Raw genomic sequence first — 17,934 nt, 5'->3', positions numbered from 1 at the left:
AAGGCTCTGGTCAGAGTCGCTAGAGTCACCATCCATATATGAGTGACCTGGTGACGGATCAGGCACAAAAGGTTGATCTACCTTTTCCTTGCCTCTGCGTGATACATGTGTACCTACATCTGTCCTCAACTTGCCTGACCATGGACTAACATTGGATCCACTACTAGGGGACTCTTTAGGTCCACTAAACACCTGTGATTGCTGCTCTACATGTGGTGCAATATTAACACTTCTTACATCTGCATCTTTTGTTGCCTTCACTGCTGGTGCATATCAAGCTACTCATCTCGTCAACAAAGACAACATCTCTGCTTACTCGCATCCCACGAGTGGTAGGGTTATAACATCTATAACCTTTTTGCTCCATAGCATAACCAATAAAGATGTATTTCTTTGCCTTTGGATCCAACTTTGTTCTCACTTCATCAGGAACATGCACATATGCAATACACCCAAACACTTTGTTCTCACTTCATCAGGAACATGCACATATGCAATACACCCAAACACTTTCAAGTGAGACATATCCGGTCTTATGCTTGTATACTTCTGTTGAGGCGTCATACCATGAACAGCTGTAGTGGGTGTCCTGTGCATAATGTACAGAGCAGTTGCTACTGCTTCTGCCTAAAAATAATGTGGCATATTCCGTTCATTTATCTTCCTCAACTGCACACCGCAGGTAATCAATCATGTAAAGTATATGACGCTGGCAAGAGGTATATGGTAGCATTTGGCTTCTCTTTATAACAGGGTATCGCCCATGAAGAGGATTTCCTTCGAAGTACAGATGCGGGTTATGAGCCCTGCAAAGTCGTCGACGATGCGGGAGCATATTAACAAGCTACAGGCTCTTCAGCAGGAAGTTCTCCAGGCTCGGAAGGAGATATCGTCAGAGGACATGGCCATAACGTTGCTGTCACATTTGCCCTCTCAGTACTCAGCATTTTACTCGTCTTTGATTACCAGTGGGGGCAGGCTCAGCACCATCACGTGGGAGGAGCTTGTGCCCATGGTCTTGGACCAGGAGGAATGATTCACGAACCCTCCACAGGGCAGAGGTTCGGAGGCCTTAACTGGCCAACGGTCGAAAGGCCGTAACACGGGCAAAGGGAAGGCTTCATCGGAGAAGTCTTCTGAGAAGAAGTCCGATGCTGACCGCGAGAAACTAAAGGCAGAGAGGACCTGTAATGATTGTGGCGAGAAAGGCTACTATTGGAGGTAGTGTCCCATGCGGAAGATCGAGAAGGGTGAAGATTCCTCAGCAGCAATCATGAAGACTCCGGCTTTTTTGCACTTGGAGGTGATGGACACCGATGTTTCATTTTCTTCAAGCAAGGAGAAGGTTGGAGGACTCGCCGCAACGGATACTCGGGAGTGGATTCTAGATAGTGGTGCTTCCAGGCACATGACACCTTCCCGTTCAGATTTACAGGATCTCTGCAAGTATTCTGGTCACATTCTTACTGGGGATACATCCACTATTCCAGTTCACAGTGAGGGCAAGTTGGAGATAGTTTCCGATGGCAGAGGAGGGAAGTATTCCTCCCGGGTGTTGTATGTTCCCACACTTGGTTTTCATCTGTTGTCAGTGCATCAGGTTTGCAAGACTGGCATACGGGTGGAGTTTGATGAGCATTTTGTTGCTCTTCGGGACCAGGCAACAGGCCAGGTAGTTTGGGAAGGCGGAGTGGAGAATGGAGTTTACAAACTTTCAGCACTCTCTCTCCCAGGTCCTCAGTTTTGTGATCAGTGGCAGTTTGGTAGTGGCCACTTAAGTGTGGATACGCTGCAGGTGCAGGCTTTCCAGGACCAGATGGTGGATAGCTTGCCAGTTGATGACAGCAGTAGGCAAGAACTTTCTAGTACTGATGTTGGTGGTTCTTGTGTTCGTCAGTCAGAGAAAACTTTACAGGTGACCTATGCTTTGATGTCTCGTAGCATTCGGGACAAAGAAACTCCTGTAGATGAGGATGTTCTTTCCACGGGGACCTCTCGGAAAGCCAGGTAGGTGGTAGTTGATTACTTGCAGAAGGAGGTGGTTGTTGCACATTCTCCAGGCTTTGTGGTTCTGGACTCAGAGGGGGTGGTTGACAGGTATGAGAAGGCCTTGCGTGGTCTTCAGCAGGTTTCAAGGACTTGGCTTTCCACCGTAACAGGTGTTGATCCTTGTGAGCATCTGATGTCTCTTTGACTCGGAAGCAGGATGGTTCATTGATTTGGTTGATGGATACCAGATTGGATAGGAGCTTCCTGGTGAGGCTGTCGAGCTCGTGTCTGCAGATGACTCTTTGGGAGACAGGATTGCGTATCAGCTCCCTGTGGTTGGTTTCACAGCTAGGAGCTGAGAGGGGGTGTTAGAAGTCTTGTCTTTATCTAGACACTAGGGTCTTTGTTGTGGGTGTGCCTGCCCTTGTAGGTGTTGTTCTCATTTTTTCTCACTCTCCGTATTTTTTCCCATATTTTTTTCATTTTTTCTTGGCCTGGGGTGGCAGTCGTGTGCTAGCAGCCAGTTGTTCTCTTGTTTTTCATTGGCCGACTGAACCCGACCTTGGGACAGTGCTGGTCGACCCTGTTTGTGCTGGCCGATTGGCCTTTAGAGCAGGTCGTGGAGAACTGGACCCAGTCGGTTGCCTCTGGAGCAGGCCGGCTACTGCCTGGGGTCCATATATAATGGACTCCCCACTCCCTTGCCATTGCATCATTATTCGGGATTCTTCTTGTGTATATATAGTAGAGTTATACGCCTCTCTCTCCATTGCTGTTTTTCTACATTGTGTTTGCTCGTGTTCCGAGATTTGGTCATCATCTCCGCTGTGTATTCTGACATCAACATGACTGGTCATATGGTTAGAGGCACCAGAATCCACATACCATGTATCTTGAGATCTTGACACATCTCCTGTTATGGAACTGAGCATGTGCTGCATCACAAACAACTTCTCACTTTTGTCATCACCTCCATGTTTACTAGATGATGCATAGTTGCCTTGTTACAACTTTTCACTTTTAATGTCATTCTGCTTTTTATAGCAGTCCTTTGCCATGTATCCTGGTTTGCCACAATAATAGCACTCTATGCTATTTGCATTCTGATTTCTTTGTCCACCTCGGTCTCTTTGGCTCCCCTTGCCTCTAGACTGGCCTCTTCCACCTGTGTATGATTGCTGTTGCTACAAATCATTGGACTGCTGTTGTCCAGAATTCTGATTTCCTTGTCGGCCACCATCTTGGTCTTGACCACGACCTCTACCTGAAGTAGAGTAAAAAGCTTGTTCCGATGTGTTCTTGCTTTGTGAAGAAGAGTCCTCACCTAGTGACTTTTCTTCTATTATCAGCATAGACACCAAGTCTCGAAAATTGGGAATATTCTCCCTGACTGCAATGGAGGTCTTGAATGGTTGTACTCTTTGCCCATTCAAACAGACACTCACCAAATCATCATCTTCCACAAATACATTGATGGACCCAAGGGATTCAACAATGCCCTTGATCTTTAAAGCATACTCATTGATAGACATGCTTTTCTTTTCCACAGTATGCAGCTCTTGCTTTAGCTGCAATTTCCTTGTCTTTGTGTTGGTTTGGAACATCTGTGTTAGATTCTGCCATGCAACTGTTGGAGTGTTGGCATCCTGTATGTGACCTATTATCGTGTCTGTGACACTAATTGAAAGCCAATACATGACTTTCCTTGCACCCTGGTTCTAATCCTTGAATGCCTTTATGTCTGCTGGAGTAGCATTCTCTTCAGACAACTCAGGAGGCTCCTCATTGTCTCCTTTGAAAGTCCCAAAATCCTTTACCCATAAGGAAATTGGTCATTCTGAAATTCCAGGCATGGAAGTTGTTCGTGTCTAGCTTCTCACTGCTGACAATGTGATTGATTCCGTCAAACATGTTTTCTTGTAACAATTAAAAATCTACAACAGACAATTTTTGTATGCAACCTGTAACACAACATTATCTTTTGTGACTACTGCAACGGTACTTCAGTACGACGTGTAGGTCACCAGATCTGACCAAAGTACATGTACATACACCTAATGTCAACAATACACGTGCAAACACTGTCTGTACTCCCAAAATGTACTGCTGCACTGCAAAAAACCAGATTTTGACCAGAGATAGTTCTCAACCAGAATCTCTCGAAAACTGTCAAAAATACCTTGTTGTGTTAGAACAGAGACCAAGATGCGTCCGAAATTGCGTACCACATAGGCACCTCCAAGCGTACGAAGACATCTCCTCAATTGGAGATGTGTAGCTCCCGGAGCTACCGAGGGGTGTTGTACCTAAACCAAGAAGGAAAAGAGATGATGATGCTCTTACCCGTGTACCGCTTCCTTGTTTGCTTGTTCTTGCCTCTTGCTTGCCTCCTTAGCTCTCACACGAATCGGAGCTCTGATACCATAAAGAGAATGTGGGGGAGAGAGAGAGCTTGAGTTCCTTGCAAGCAAGCACACACACACACAAGACAGAGTGCAAGACACAAGAGAGATGGATGGATGAATTTTCTTTTGTCTTCTTCTCTTCTTTACAACCATATAACTAAAAGATAAGAGTACATACATAAAAGGAAAGTACTCTCTTACAACAACATACAAAATGGTCGGTCTAGTGTGAACCCGACTATATGAGCTGGCGCTATAACTATGCCATAACTCTAGTACTCCAAAGTGGACATAAAGGGAAAGTGCTCTCTTACAACAACATACAAAATGGTCAATCTATAGTGTGTGAACCCGACTATATGAGCTGGCGTTATAACTATGCCATAACTCTAGTACTCCAAAGTGGCTGTTACACAGTCTTTCATCCACTGGCGGCATATCGACCATAATCTCACCAACTATGCCAATGGCATAAGTGTGGAAATTGTCACCCAAGCGGGTCATCAAAGTCTGCCGTAGCATTAGTTGAGCTCGATATCTCAACATACGTGGCACTGGATTAAGGTGTACATAGGACAAGGTAGACCAAACTTCGGCTGAATCATCAAGCGGATTGCACACAACTTAGAAGCCACTTCAAGAGCCAATATGCACACCCAGATCTAGATCTGCAGAGGGGATGCGGGACTGAATGCTGAAGATGACTTCCTCTACTGTCTTGGACTAAAGCACAAGGAAGTGCTATTGTGAAAAAGATGTATGCACTGTCAGAATACGCAGCGGAGATGATGACCAGATCTGGGAACACAAGAGCAAAACGCAGTGCAGAAAATCACAGCACAAGAGAGAGAGAGATAGAGGCGTGTAAATCTGCTCTATATACACAAGAAGATCTCGGAGTTGATACAAAATGGAATGGGGGACTGGGGGCCATTTTATATGGCCCCATATACCCAGTCGGCCTGTGCTAAAGGTAGCCGACTGGTCCTGAAACTCCACGACCAGCATATGCAGCCAGTCGGCCATAACATAAATGGAGTCGTGGACCAGTGCCATCAGTCGGCCAGCTACTGGGTCCTCCTGCCATCTCAGGGCTGCCTCCCAAGCCACAGAAAAATGAAAAAAAATAGGGGAAAAATACAGAGAGTGGGGAAAAATGAGAAAACACCTCATAAGGGCGGGCACACCCACAACAAAGGCCCTGGTGTATAAAAATAGATAGGAGATGACTTCTAACACCCCCTATCAGCTACCGTATTGTCCTCCGTCGAACAAAACTCTAGCAAGATGTCATCAGCAACGATCTGTTGACGAACAAAGTGCCTCTGGATGACTGTGGGTTCCTCCAGTGGAAGCCCAAACCTGCAATGCAACCTCTGCATCCTCACCACCTCACAAGCAGCATCACAAGCAGCCTGGTACTCTGCCTCTGTCCTCGACAAGGCAAAAGATGACTGCCTCTTATTGCTTCGTAAAACTGCTCCTGGGCTTGAAGTAGATCTCCTCGTGTCCGGATCTCCTCCCCAAACTGAGTCACTCTAACCGTGGAGTCGGACTCCATCCAACAATCCCCCTCCTGTGTACAAGAGTCCATGATTCTTTGCATGCCGCAGAAACCACAGGAAACGCAATCCTGCCTCCCAACAAAGAGTCATCCGCAACCATGAGCTCAAACTGCCTCATCAGGAAGCTCCCGTCCAATCTGGTGTCCATCAACCAGATCAATGAACCATTGTGCTTCTGAGTCAAAGAGGCATCATAGTGCTCACGAGGATCAACACCTGTTACGGTGCAAAAACAAGTCCTGGAAACCTACTAAAGACCACGCAAGGCCTTCTGAAACACAAGAACTACCAACATCAGTGTTGGAGAGTTCCTGCCAACTGCTACCATCTATTGGCAAGCTATCCACCATCTGGTCCCGGAAAGCCTACACCTGCAGCGTATCCACACTTAAGTGGCCATTACCAAACTGCCACTCATCACAAACCTGAGGACCTGGGAGAGAGAGTGCTGAAAGCTTGTAAACTCCATTCTCCACTCCGCCTTCCCAAACCACTTGGCCTGTTGCTTTGTCCCGGAGAGCAACAAAATGCTCATCAAACTCCACCCGTATGCCAGTCTTGCAAACCTGATGCACTGACAACAGATGAAAACCAAGTGACGGAACATACAACACCTGGGAGGAATGCTTCCCCCCCTGCCCATCGGGAACTATCTCCATCTTGCCCTCACTGTGAACTGGGATAGTGGATGTATCCCCTTTAAGAATGTGACCAGAAAGCCTGCAGAGATCCTGTAAACCGGAACGGGAAGGAGTCATGTGCCTGGAAGCACCACTGTCTAGAATCCACTCCCGAGTATCCGTTGCGGAGAGTCCTCCAATCTCCTCCCTGCCTGAAGAAAATGAAACAATAGTGTCCACCACCTCCAGGTGCACAAAAGCCGGAGTCTTCATGATTGCTGCTGAGGAATCTTCACCCTTCTCGGTCTTCCGCTTGGGACACTGCCTCTAATAGTGGCCTTTCTCGCCACAATCATTACAGGTCCTCTCTGCCTTTAGTTTCTCGCGGTCAGTAACGGACTTCTTCTCAGAAGACTTCTCTAACGAAGCCTTCCCTTTGCCCGTGTTACGGCCTTTTGACCGTTGGCCAGTTAAGGCCTTCGAACCTCCACCCTCAGGAGGGTTCGTGAATCGTTCCTCCTGGTCGAGGACCATGGGCACAAGCTCCTCCCATGTGATGGTGCTGAGCCTACCACTGGTAATCAAAGACGAGTAAAATGCTGAGTACTGAGAGGGCAAGTGTGACAGCAACGTTATGGCCATGTCCTCTGATGATATCTCCTTCCCAGCTTGAAGAACTTCCTGCTGAAGAGCCTGCAGCTTGTTAATATGCTCCCGCATCGTCGACGACTTTGCAAGGCTCATAACCCTCATCTATACTTCCAAGGAAATCCTCTTCATGGGCGATACCCTGTTGTAAAGAGAAGCCAAATGCTGCCATATACCTCTGGCTAGCGTCATATGCTTGACATGATTGATTACCTGCGGTGTGCAGTTGAGAAAGATAAACGAACGGACCCTGGCGTTGACACGATCCCACATCTGTGTCTGAGCCTCCCGGTCCTTTCGGATCGACAGTAACTCCCCTTCCTCTACTTCCGGCCGTGGAACACCAACAACGACGAAATCAGCGAGGTTGTAAGACTCCAGAACAGATTCCATCATAACCTTCCATATGCCGTAGTTGCTCCCATCCAACTGACGGTCCACCAGGAACGTGGGGAGTGTCGGGATCTTCACATGCCTCTCGGCCATCTCAAACAGATCTGCCATTGCGGGGATGTACTCTGAAAAGGTTGGGTGGGTGGGAACAAAGAAGAACTAACACTTGCAAGTGGCTGTCCAGCAAATCAGCCCGCCGTCCTCTTGCTTCTCCTCTTCCCGAACAGTCCCAAACAGTCCCCCTCTTGCTCACACAAATCCCAAGAACTATCTAGAGCCTATGCTCTGATACCATGTCAGAATACGCAGCGGAGATGATGACCAGATCTGGGAACACGAGCAAAACGCGGTGCAGAAAATCACAGCACAAGAGAGAGAGAGATAGAGTCGTGTAACTCTGCTCTATATACACAAGAAGATCCCGGAGTTGATACAAAATGGAATGGGGGGCTGGGGGCCATTTTATATGGCCCCATATACCCAGTCGGCCTGTGCTAAAGGCAGCCGACTGGTCCTGAAACTCCACGACCAGCATATGCAGCTAGTCGGCCAGCTGTGAGCAGTCGGCCATAACATAAATGGAGTCGTGGACCAGTGCCATCAGTCGGCCAGCTACTGGGTCCTCCTGCCATCTCAGGGCTGCCTCCCAAGCCACAGAAAAATGGGAAAAAATAAGGGGAAAATATGGAGAGTGGGGAAAAATGAGAAAACATCTCATAAGGGCGGGCACACCCACAACAAAGGCCCTGGTGTATAAAAATAGACAGGAGATGACTTCTAACATGCACAAGTCAAGACACTTAAAGTATACATGTTGGCTGCTTTGTTTCACTGCTGAATTGTGAATGAGATGGTTTATGCAAGGGACCGAAGGCACCTTATATAAAATCACCTACATGCAGTCGGATTGCTTTTCATGTTCTCGGGTGCATGTGACATGATGACACAGAAGTAGAGAGAAGGAGAAGAAAGACACTCTTTACCTTACCTACTCCTATTGTATTACTGAATGAATGAGTATTTACAATGATTGGCAAAGATCCAAATCAGATATGAGCCTTGAATGCCTTGAATGATGTGCATGAATTGATTGCTATGCATGAACTTATGCTTACTGCCCTCCTCTGTGAGTTAATGGAAAACGGTGTACTCAGTTGTTCCCAATGTCATGATTGCATGCCCTGAATCTTGGCTTTCTTGCCTCTAGTCTTGGCTCAGCTCTATCTTTGAATATCTACAAATGACCCATGACCTTCTTTTTATAGGAATCTGATGGAAAGTTGGATTCAGGTCGGCTAGCCCTTTTCGAGTCCCCAAAGGCCGTAAAAAATGTCTTAAAATGTGTTTATATTGTACCCAATACTTGTCCTAACCATTGATGTATGTCTTGGGCACCTCTGGGCACTTATTAGGCTGCCACTATTGGGAGCATATCTTGATACACAGTTCTACACCCACTATTGGGCACTGATGACGCTAGTGGGGATGTCGTAGTATCTAGTCCATACTATGCATAATGGAGTTGATAGTTATATAGTCTTGTGGGTTGACTACCATGAGTATATAACATGCACGTTCCTGAAAGGTGAATTTGGGCATGTTCCTGGATTCATCTAGGTATATACTTATTAGGCTGCCAAAATGGCTCCATCTGCCTATAATCTTCTTTTGAGTTTGCCTCTAAGGTGGTTGCAAAGAATACCTATGTCTATGTGACACCGGATTAAGGTGTGGATGTGACAGATCTACCATTTTGCACAATCTTTATGTTGCAAGTTTTTTTTTTAAATATTTTTTTTTTGAAAGGGATGGGTGTTTCAAGAAAAAATTAATTCACTCTGCAAGCTTTTCTGCCCTTCAAGTTATCAGAAAAAGGTGTATGCTGTGTTCTTACCATGCTTTCGGATCTCATTATGTGGCAGGGTTATGCTGCAAGGGAGTTTGCTTCTCTCGGCCTCCTCCCTGGAGAGCTTGCCATTATCTCAAAAGAGGCAGTAAGTATTACCGTGTCAATGACTCCCCTCCCCAGTTTAGATGGGGATTGTGTTAAGTGCAAGAATGCAAGACAAAAAGCAAGGAGTCTTGTTGGACTTTTTCATGGATCTTTTCTAATTGTGATGAAATGTGCACATGCTGGCAATTTTCATGAGATGGAAGCTGGGTCCATATGCTTTTGGGCCATGAGTCTGGATGGTGTAACACGTAATTGTAAGTGCATTCATTGATTACATATCATACTATTTTTATGTTATAGGTCATGTAGCATTTAATGTTGCGTGCACTCATAAGTCACATACCAGATACTGCAAGCTGTGCATTTCATGGGTCACATAGCATGTAGTGCGAGCTATGCATTCACAGGTTACATATCATGTAGTGTGAGCTATGTATGGTGGAAGTCATGTTAAGAGTCCAGGCAGCAACCAGTTTGCTTGTGCTTTTATCTTCAGATGCATCACCAAGTTAGCTTAACCTTGCTGGAAAGATAGTTTTAAGAGTTACGCTCGTAGTGTTATGACTGCATTACCTTGTCAAGGTTTTCCATTGATAACTTGATGACAGTTTTGTAGGAAGATTGGTGATGATGCAATGACAATCTCTCTTAAAATGGTCAAGTTTAATAAACTATTCATTCTTTGATCAGGGACTTGACCTTCCTTGGAATATAGCTGTTTGGTTTCTTACAGCATTATTTGATTTGCAGGTTGCCCCATATGAAAGACCTGCTTTGAGTAAAGCATATCTATTTCCAGAGGGTAAAGTGTCTGTGCATGGAATGTTGGATGGGATACTGTTTTGTCATATTGTTTTTAACAGTAAAAAAACACATGTCCATTTGTTCTTATGACTCCTGATAGGTAAGTATGTGCAGGTGCTGCTAGGCTTCCAGGTTTCCACACCTGTGTTGGTAGTGGAGGGGAAAGACTGCTGCCCGAATGGTACTCAGAGAAAGGTTAATTCTAGAATTTGCAGCAGTTTGTGATTACTTTACTTGAGCTGCTCTGGAGTCTACCTCTAGAATTGCAAAGTGGTTCCCTTGGGTTATCATATATTAAGAAAGATTCGTTGCATGCAATGTCTTTGGGCTATCTAAACTCAAGGAGTGTGGAGTAGAGGGTTGTTTTAATAACTAGCACTTAACGAGGCACCATAGTGTAGTTTGATTGATTCTGTTGCCTTTGATAGTGATGGATACTGGTATATAGTGCTTACTAACCAACTGTTACACTTATCTTTTGTATTTCCGTGGTATGCTAAATTTGAATGCCTTGAGATCTGGGGCGTCTGGATGTGTGTAGAGAGAGAGAGAGAGAGAGAGAGAGAGTTATGTTAATGTTGGGAGGAGCAAACAGAATATGCCTCTATAGCATCTAAATCACTGAAAACATCCAGCATAGGACACCCAGCAGCCCTGTAGTTATCCTTCGAACCTCTACTGATTCAGTCGGACACTTGAACCCTCTCAACCTGAATCAGCTAACTCACCGAAACGTCCTCTTAGGTAATACCTGACTCTCAGCAACCCTGATCTCCAATCCTAACCTTGAGCTAACCTCCTCTGATCATCTGTTGACCTAAACTGACCCCATCTGACTCTCAGTTGATTTGTTGCTGACCATTATCTGATTCAGCTAACTGCTGCTGACCTCTGTTAGATTCTTGTCCTCCAGACTCACAAATTTTCCTCCAGATCCATCAATCTTCAAGTCTCTTGCTCCAGAACCCTTTTGAACAAGTCAGCGCCCCTCTTCTGACTGTGAGCTGACTCCTGTCTGATACAGTGCTGATTGAGCTAACTGAGCTAGCTCAATTGATTCAGGCCCTTCCACACTTGAGTTCTTTGAGACTTACCAGGCCCTAAACACGCTAAACTCCACAATAATCTAGCCTTACAACCCCTAAACTGACAAAGGCGTCAGTTGACTCTGTTAAACACCCTATAGCTCACAAAACTGTCTGACTGATTCTGACAGACCTCTGACGACTTCTCAACTCAAAAAGACTGATTCTCCCCTTCTACACCTTCAACTGATCTGATCCTACACTCAATTGACCCCTTCTAATACTGTTGACTTTCGACTGACACCACTTGATTCAGCCCTTGACTCAACATACTTCAAAAAGTCACTCACAATTGATTCTTCTCACCAATTCCAATCAAACAACATATCCATCACAACTAAAACACCATATTACAAAACTCTATCATCCACCTACAACAGACTCAAGCCCAAACACTCAGTCTTCCATCTTGGCCTGCTCAGATAACCCTTACTGTTGTACTAAAGTGATAACCTTACCGGAAAACTGAAGCACGGGTGACCGGTTCTGTTTTAGTCCATAGAACTCATCTGCCAGGTTGGTCAAATACTGAGGAGGGAGAAATCTGGTCTTTAGGTCATGGACAAAGGTATTTGAAACCAGCCTTCAAAAATCCGACGGGCAGTGGAACAAACACTCGCACACAAAACACTTCATCACCCATGGGAACCTGAAAAAAGAAAACAAACAGGGGAGCTAGAATGCTCCTGCAAATAGTACAAGGACACCGATTGGCCCCAAAACGCAGTGGCGCCCCTTGCGGTATTTCTTTACTTGATCAAATATGAGTACAAAGTACAACTTGTGGAATCCTTTACCAATAGGATCCCTTTTAGCTTTTCACCCAGGACTTTCCAAATAAGATCTCTCGCTTAGTACAACAAAGCATTCTATAGAGAAGGCACACCTGTACGACACCTCCCTGCTTGAAAAGGTCTTCTCCATCTCAACCATGGATCCCCACGAACCCTTTCCCAAACAGCAGTAGGGTTGTACCAAACCATATGTCCTTCCTATAGTCACAGCTTGCATGTAACCTCGAGAAAACTAGAACATGTTCACATGAATCCAAAGACCAACTTTCCACATGAAACCAAAGACCTGTATCTGATAAACCAAAGACCTGTATCCATAAACCATAGGCCTGTATCCTCGATACCAAAGTCCTGTTTCTTCTCGAAAGACCAATGTCCTGTTTCCATGACAGATAAATCCACATGTGCACCATCAATCACGATGCCAAAAACTTAGAGAGAGAAAGATAGAGGATGTGTCAAGCCATCCTTGAATACACGTTCCAGACAAAGAGCAACACACATCTCTTCCAAGAACATCATCCTGTGCATCTTAACTTGATCCTCTGTATCCAAATCTCGTAATCAAAGCCTGCTTGCGAAGAGAGAGAGAAAGACCCCTTGGTTGTTAGCCCCTCGGTGCCTCCTTCCACTCGCCTTCAAGAGAGAGATAGAGAGAGACCCACGCTGATTGCTTCCACACATGCAGCCTCTACTTGAAACCTGTCTGGTTTGATTTTTGCTGACAGTAGTCCATGCTCAGCCACCTAATCACCTGCCTGGCCCCCGTTGCTGATTGCCCGCTTGGCTGCCCCTTGCTACCGGCTGTTCCATATATAGCAGCAGCACATGGTGGTGGCGGCAGTAGCACCCCATGCATAGCAGCGCCCATGCACAGCAACAACAGCTCCTTGCGCAGCAGCGCCCATCAGTAGCAGTACCCGACAGCGGCGGATGTACCTGGTGGCGGTGGCCCTGTACCTGATGGCGGCAGCAGACCTGTACTTGATGGCGGCGCAGCAGCTGGTGGCGGTAGCGGCAGTACCTGGTAGCACCACCACACACAAGCGCAGTAGCGCCCACGTGTAGCAGCATCACGTAAACCTCCAGCAGTAGCACCCAACTGCGGTGGCACCAGGACCCGACGGAGGTGGCAACAGGACCCGACGGAGGTGGCAGCAGCTGGTGGCGGCAGCTGTACCTGATGGTGGCTGTAGCTTCTGGTGGCGGCGGCAGCAGTAGTTGCTTAGCTCTTGCGCAGCAGCACCACCCGTCACCTGTAGCCATGAGTACATTAACGCCATTCTCTGAGGATCCATACGACGACCTCCACACTGCGACTTCCACACACGGCTATCTCCCATACGACCACCTCATGCTTGCCATCCTTCGGTCTTTATAAAGAGGCTATGCGTTTTTCATTAAAAACGCTAAAAAGCAAAGATAGACAAAACGCATGCTTTTCAATATAATAATAAGCCTTTAAATCATCTAAGGTTATTAAGCCTTATAAATTAAAGTTCCTTTTTGTCCCCTTTTCACACTTGGGCTGGCCACCAACATGGGTTTCCTTTTCACATTCAACTGATGCCTGTCCACACTATGCATCCCGTCCCCGTGCCCGTGCCCACCTGCTTGTTGTCCAGAGGAAAAACACAGGGTCGTAACATACCCCCCTCTTGAAAAATAGCAAGCGTCCTCGATTGCACTCAATAACACAGTAAGCATCCAATGAAGAAAGATTCCCATATGACCAAAGCAATGCCCCTCTAGTGCATTTGGGTGATGAAACAATCATCCTGGAAAATAAGGCCAAACTGTCACATCGAAGTGACAAACAACTCTTGCTTTGTTCCTTCAAAACTTGGAGCAAAAGTCTAAAACCAAGTGGAAACACGTAACCTGTGTTAGCCAAAAACAAAACCATGCATCATTCTACGTATGACAAACATATGCATGACACATATATGCATTCGCAAACAATATGCTCCTCAAGATGCTCTACCTACTCCAAATAATAACAGCCTCAGGGTTGCTCGCAAGCCTTACACCCATGAATATCTCGCAGGACCCATGACTGAAGGTACAACATGAGCATATGAATGCATTTAAACAGGACATCCACTAAGTACTTTCCACATATGTCCCTCTTGATGCTTTACCCACTCTGCACATGGCCATCCCGCAGGGGCCACACTCAGTGATACACCATGAACATGGTAAAGTACTTGATGTATCATATCAACATACATGCATCTCATCCACTGGCACCAGAATAAAAATAATACCTCGGAAAGTGTATCAATACATGCACAAATAGAGTTCAATCCATATATCAATGAACCAAACCAACTCTAGGACTGCTCGCAAGACTTATGCCCTTCATAGAGTCCCCAAACAGCAGTAGCAGCCCTGTACCTGATGGCAGCGGCAGCAGTACCTGGCAGCACCACCACACACAAGTGCAGTAGCGCCCACGTGCAGCAGCGTCACGTAAACCTCCGGCAGCAGGACCCGACGGAGGTGGCAGCAGGACCCGACGGAGGTGGCAGTAGCTGGTGGCGGCGGCTGTACCTGGTGGTGGCTGTAGCTTCTGGTGGCGGCGGCAGCAGTAGTTGCTTAGCTCTTGCGCAGCAGCACCACCCGCCACCTGTAGCCATGAGTACATCAGCGCCATCCTCTGAGGATCCATACGACGACCTCCACACTGGGACTTCGACACATGGCTATCTCCCATACGACCACCTCATGCTCGCCATCCTTCGGTCTTTATAAAGAGGCTATGCGCTTTTCATTAAAAACGCTAAAAAGCAAAGATAGACAAAACGCATGCTTTTCAATATAATAATAAGCCTTTAAATCATCTAAGGTTATTAAGCCTTATAAATTAAAGTTCCTTTTTGTCCCCTTTTCACACTTGGGCTGGCCACCAACATGGGTTTCCTTTTTACATTCAATTGATGCCTGTCCACACTGTGCGTCCCGTGCCCGTGCCCGTCCCACCTGCTTGTTGTCCAGAGGAAAAACACAGGGTCGTAACAGTATCCCAGCGAAAAGTTGTGACACGTGTGCTCTAGTCTGTATGGATACTAGACCAATGCTACCACCAAGTGACTGCCTCACCCGTGAGGTGGGGAGTCACTACATGGACTCTATCTTGAGGATTTATTAGCTTTGCCAAAGGAAAATATGCATTAAACTGATGAATAAATTGATTGACAGCTAAATGATCACACTTACCATCATACTTACTGAAATTTGGTTAAGTTGGGAAGATGGTCGTTAATGTCGTGGGATTCTGGGTGGTGGCACCTATGGGTGGGGAAACTGAAGAGAGGGTGTGCTGAAATTTCAGATGCAAGGTCTTCTTTTCCCGTTGGTGTTCGAGTAACATTCGCTCTCATTGGTGCTCCCGAGCGACGAGTTCAGCCTGACGCCGGTCTTCTTTAAGCCTGCGTTGGGCCTCCTCGTAGTCCCATCTGTCTATTTTATCTTGTTGTTTTCTTGCTTCTACTTCAGCTTTTTCTTCTCGCTGTTTGGCCTCATCCTCTTGTCTTTTTTTGTTCCATCTGAAAGAAGAGGGAGATGAAGTTAGGGGTAGCTGGTGGAGTGGGTTTTGATACTGTTGCCTCCAAGAGTTGGAGACGTTCCATGAGAAGCTGGTTCTGTGCTCGGAGTAGAGCTATGGTATTTGCGGGTGGTGGAAGAGCATGGTCTCCTTCGAGGGAGACATCTTGCTGTTGATGTGTACTCTCCTCTGTAGACATGGTACTGAAGTTAGTGGTTGTGCCGGAGCGAAGTGTTTACAAGCTGAATCTGATACCAATGTAACATGCAGCGGAATTATGCGTAGATGAAGGATCCTGTCACACAAAGTCTCACACCGCCTTCTTTATCCTGAGTTTCGCAAGTCTTTAGCTATTCATTTTATCACTTCACAATTTAAGAGATGAGAGAGAGAGATAGATTTGTACACCTTATTGGGTCCCAAATTACCCATTGAAGGGTCCTCTCCTATTGCTAGGAGTATTTGCTTTTATTACTTTGAAGAGAATGAATGCATGACTGACTTGGGACTGTAGATAAGCCAAACACAAGACCTTTGAAAGGCCAAGAGTTGGGCTGAACTGTACACGGCTGTAGAAGCACCAATGATGAGCGATCTCAATGCCAATGCACTCTTCCAAGGAAATGTAGGAAGGCTGCAAACTGAGGCTGAGAGATGGGCTTCTTTGGGAATGTTCTAGGCTGAGATTATGCACTATGAATGAACGGTGCTGCGTTTACCTTCACCTTGATGGCTGGAGCAAACGATGTGATGGATGAATGCTTGATGGCTGGAGCAAACGATGTGATGGATGAATGCTGAAAACTGCATGAAGGTTGAAAACGCAAGGGCTGAAGTGCTTCCCTCCTTGGCCATGGAGTGGAATTAGAGGCTAAACATGAGATTCAGTTAAGTTGCTAGGGAAGAAGTACGACAAAGTTGGAATCCCATAGCAGTAAAGGGATGATGATAGTCATCCAAAGGCAAAGACAGAGAAAGTTGGATTCCCGTCATCAAGCTCAGTTGGAGGGGATGTCACGTGCACAAGGTAGTGCCATGGCTAATCCCAGATCTAAATCCCTTATTAGGCAGCTTTAGGTGCATTTAGGGCATGTAGCATCCAATCAACATCATATTTCAGCAATGATGTGTCAGTCACCAGCATCTAAGCACAGTCGATAGCATCTCATGACCAATCGGTAGCAATTATGACCACACATGTGAAGCGATAACATTTTATTTGACATTTTACTTAGTCGTGGGATTAAATATAGGCCAATAGCAATAGAAGGTGGCCAACCAGCAACAAAATCATCATATATATAGAAGTAGCCTCTTTTGCAACATTTCATCTATTTGTCTCTCGGGAGTTGGATCATGTATGGTTAGTAGAAGTAGTCAGTAGCCCTTTTGGAAAGGCCTATGGCCAAGCATACATGTAACCTTTTCCACATAATACATATACTAAAAACCAGTGTATCTCGGTCTCTTCTCTTATGCGTTTTGCATTGAGGTTCCTACAGAGTGCTTAAGGGCCGTGATTAAGCCTAAGGCTTCCACTAGCTCAGTAGGAGGGGATGTCACATGCACAAGGTAATGCCATGGCCAATCCCAGATCTAAATTCCTCATTAGGCAGCTTTAGGTGCATTTAGGGCATGTAGCATCCAATCGACAACATATTTCAGTAATGATGTGTGAGTTGACAGCATCTAAGCACAGTTGGTAGCAACTCATGACCAGTCTCGGTAGCAGTTATGACCACACGTGTGAAGTTATAACATTTTATTTGACATTTTACTCAGTCGTGGGATTAAATACAGACCGACAGCAATAGAAGTTGGCCGACCAACAGCAAATCATCATATATATATATATAGCCTCTTTTGCATCATTTCATCTATCTCCCTCTTGGAGTTGGATCATGTATAGTCAGTAGAAGTAGCTAGTAGCCCTTATGGGAAGGCCTATGGCCAAGCGTAGATGTAACCTTTTCCATGTACATAATACATATACTGAAAATCAGTCTCTCTCTCCTCTCATGCGTTTTGCATTAAGTCTCCTACAGAGTGCGTAAGGGCTGTGATTAAGGCATGAAGGCTCCCGCTATGTCACAGATTATGTAGCGTGATCCAGACATGTGTTGACTCTCT

The 17,934-nt window shown here is 45.9% G+C and overlaps 1 protein-coding gene across 1 annotated transcript in view; it reads left to right on the top strand.

Annotated features, from left to right (window-relative positions):
* LOC147617044 (monodehydroascorbate reductase, seedling isozyme-like) overlaps window positions 1–17,934 on the top strand; it is a 46,955-nt gene that overhangs the window by 10,963 nt on the left and 18,058 nt on the right. The window contains exons 2-4 of the mRNA XM_086776672.1: window positions 9,543–9,614; window positions 10,325–10,376; window positions 10,493–10,573. Coding sequence (XP_086632798.1) covers window positions 9,543–9,614; window positions 10,325–10,376; window positions 10,493–10,573 — 205 coding nt within the window. The remainder of the gene's footprint in view (window positions 1–9,542; window positions 9,615–10,324; window positions 10,377–10,492; window positions 10,574–17,934) is intronic.

This window comes from Cibotium barometz, chromosome 37 (assembly GCF_041138505.1).
Source record: "Cibotium barometz isolate CiBa-2024 chromosome 37, ASM4113850v1, whole genome shotgun sequence".
Classification (NCBI taxonomy): Eukaryota; Viridiplantae; Streptophyta; class Polypodiopsida; order Cyatheales; family Cibotiaceae; genus Cibotium; species Cibotium barometz.
This window is presented reverse-complemented; position numbering and strand designations above follow the sequence as displayed.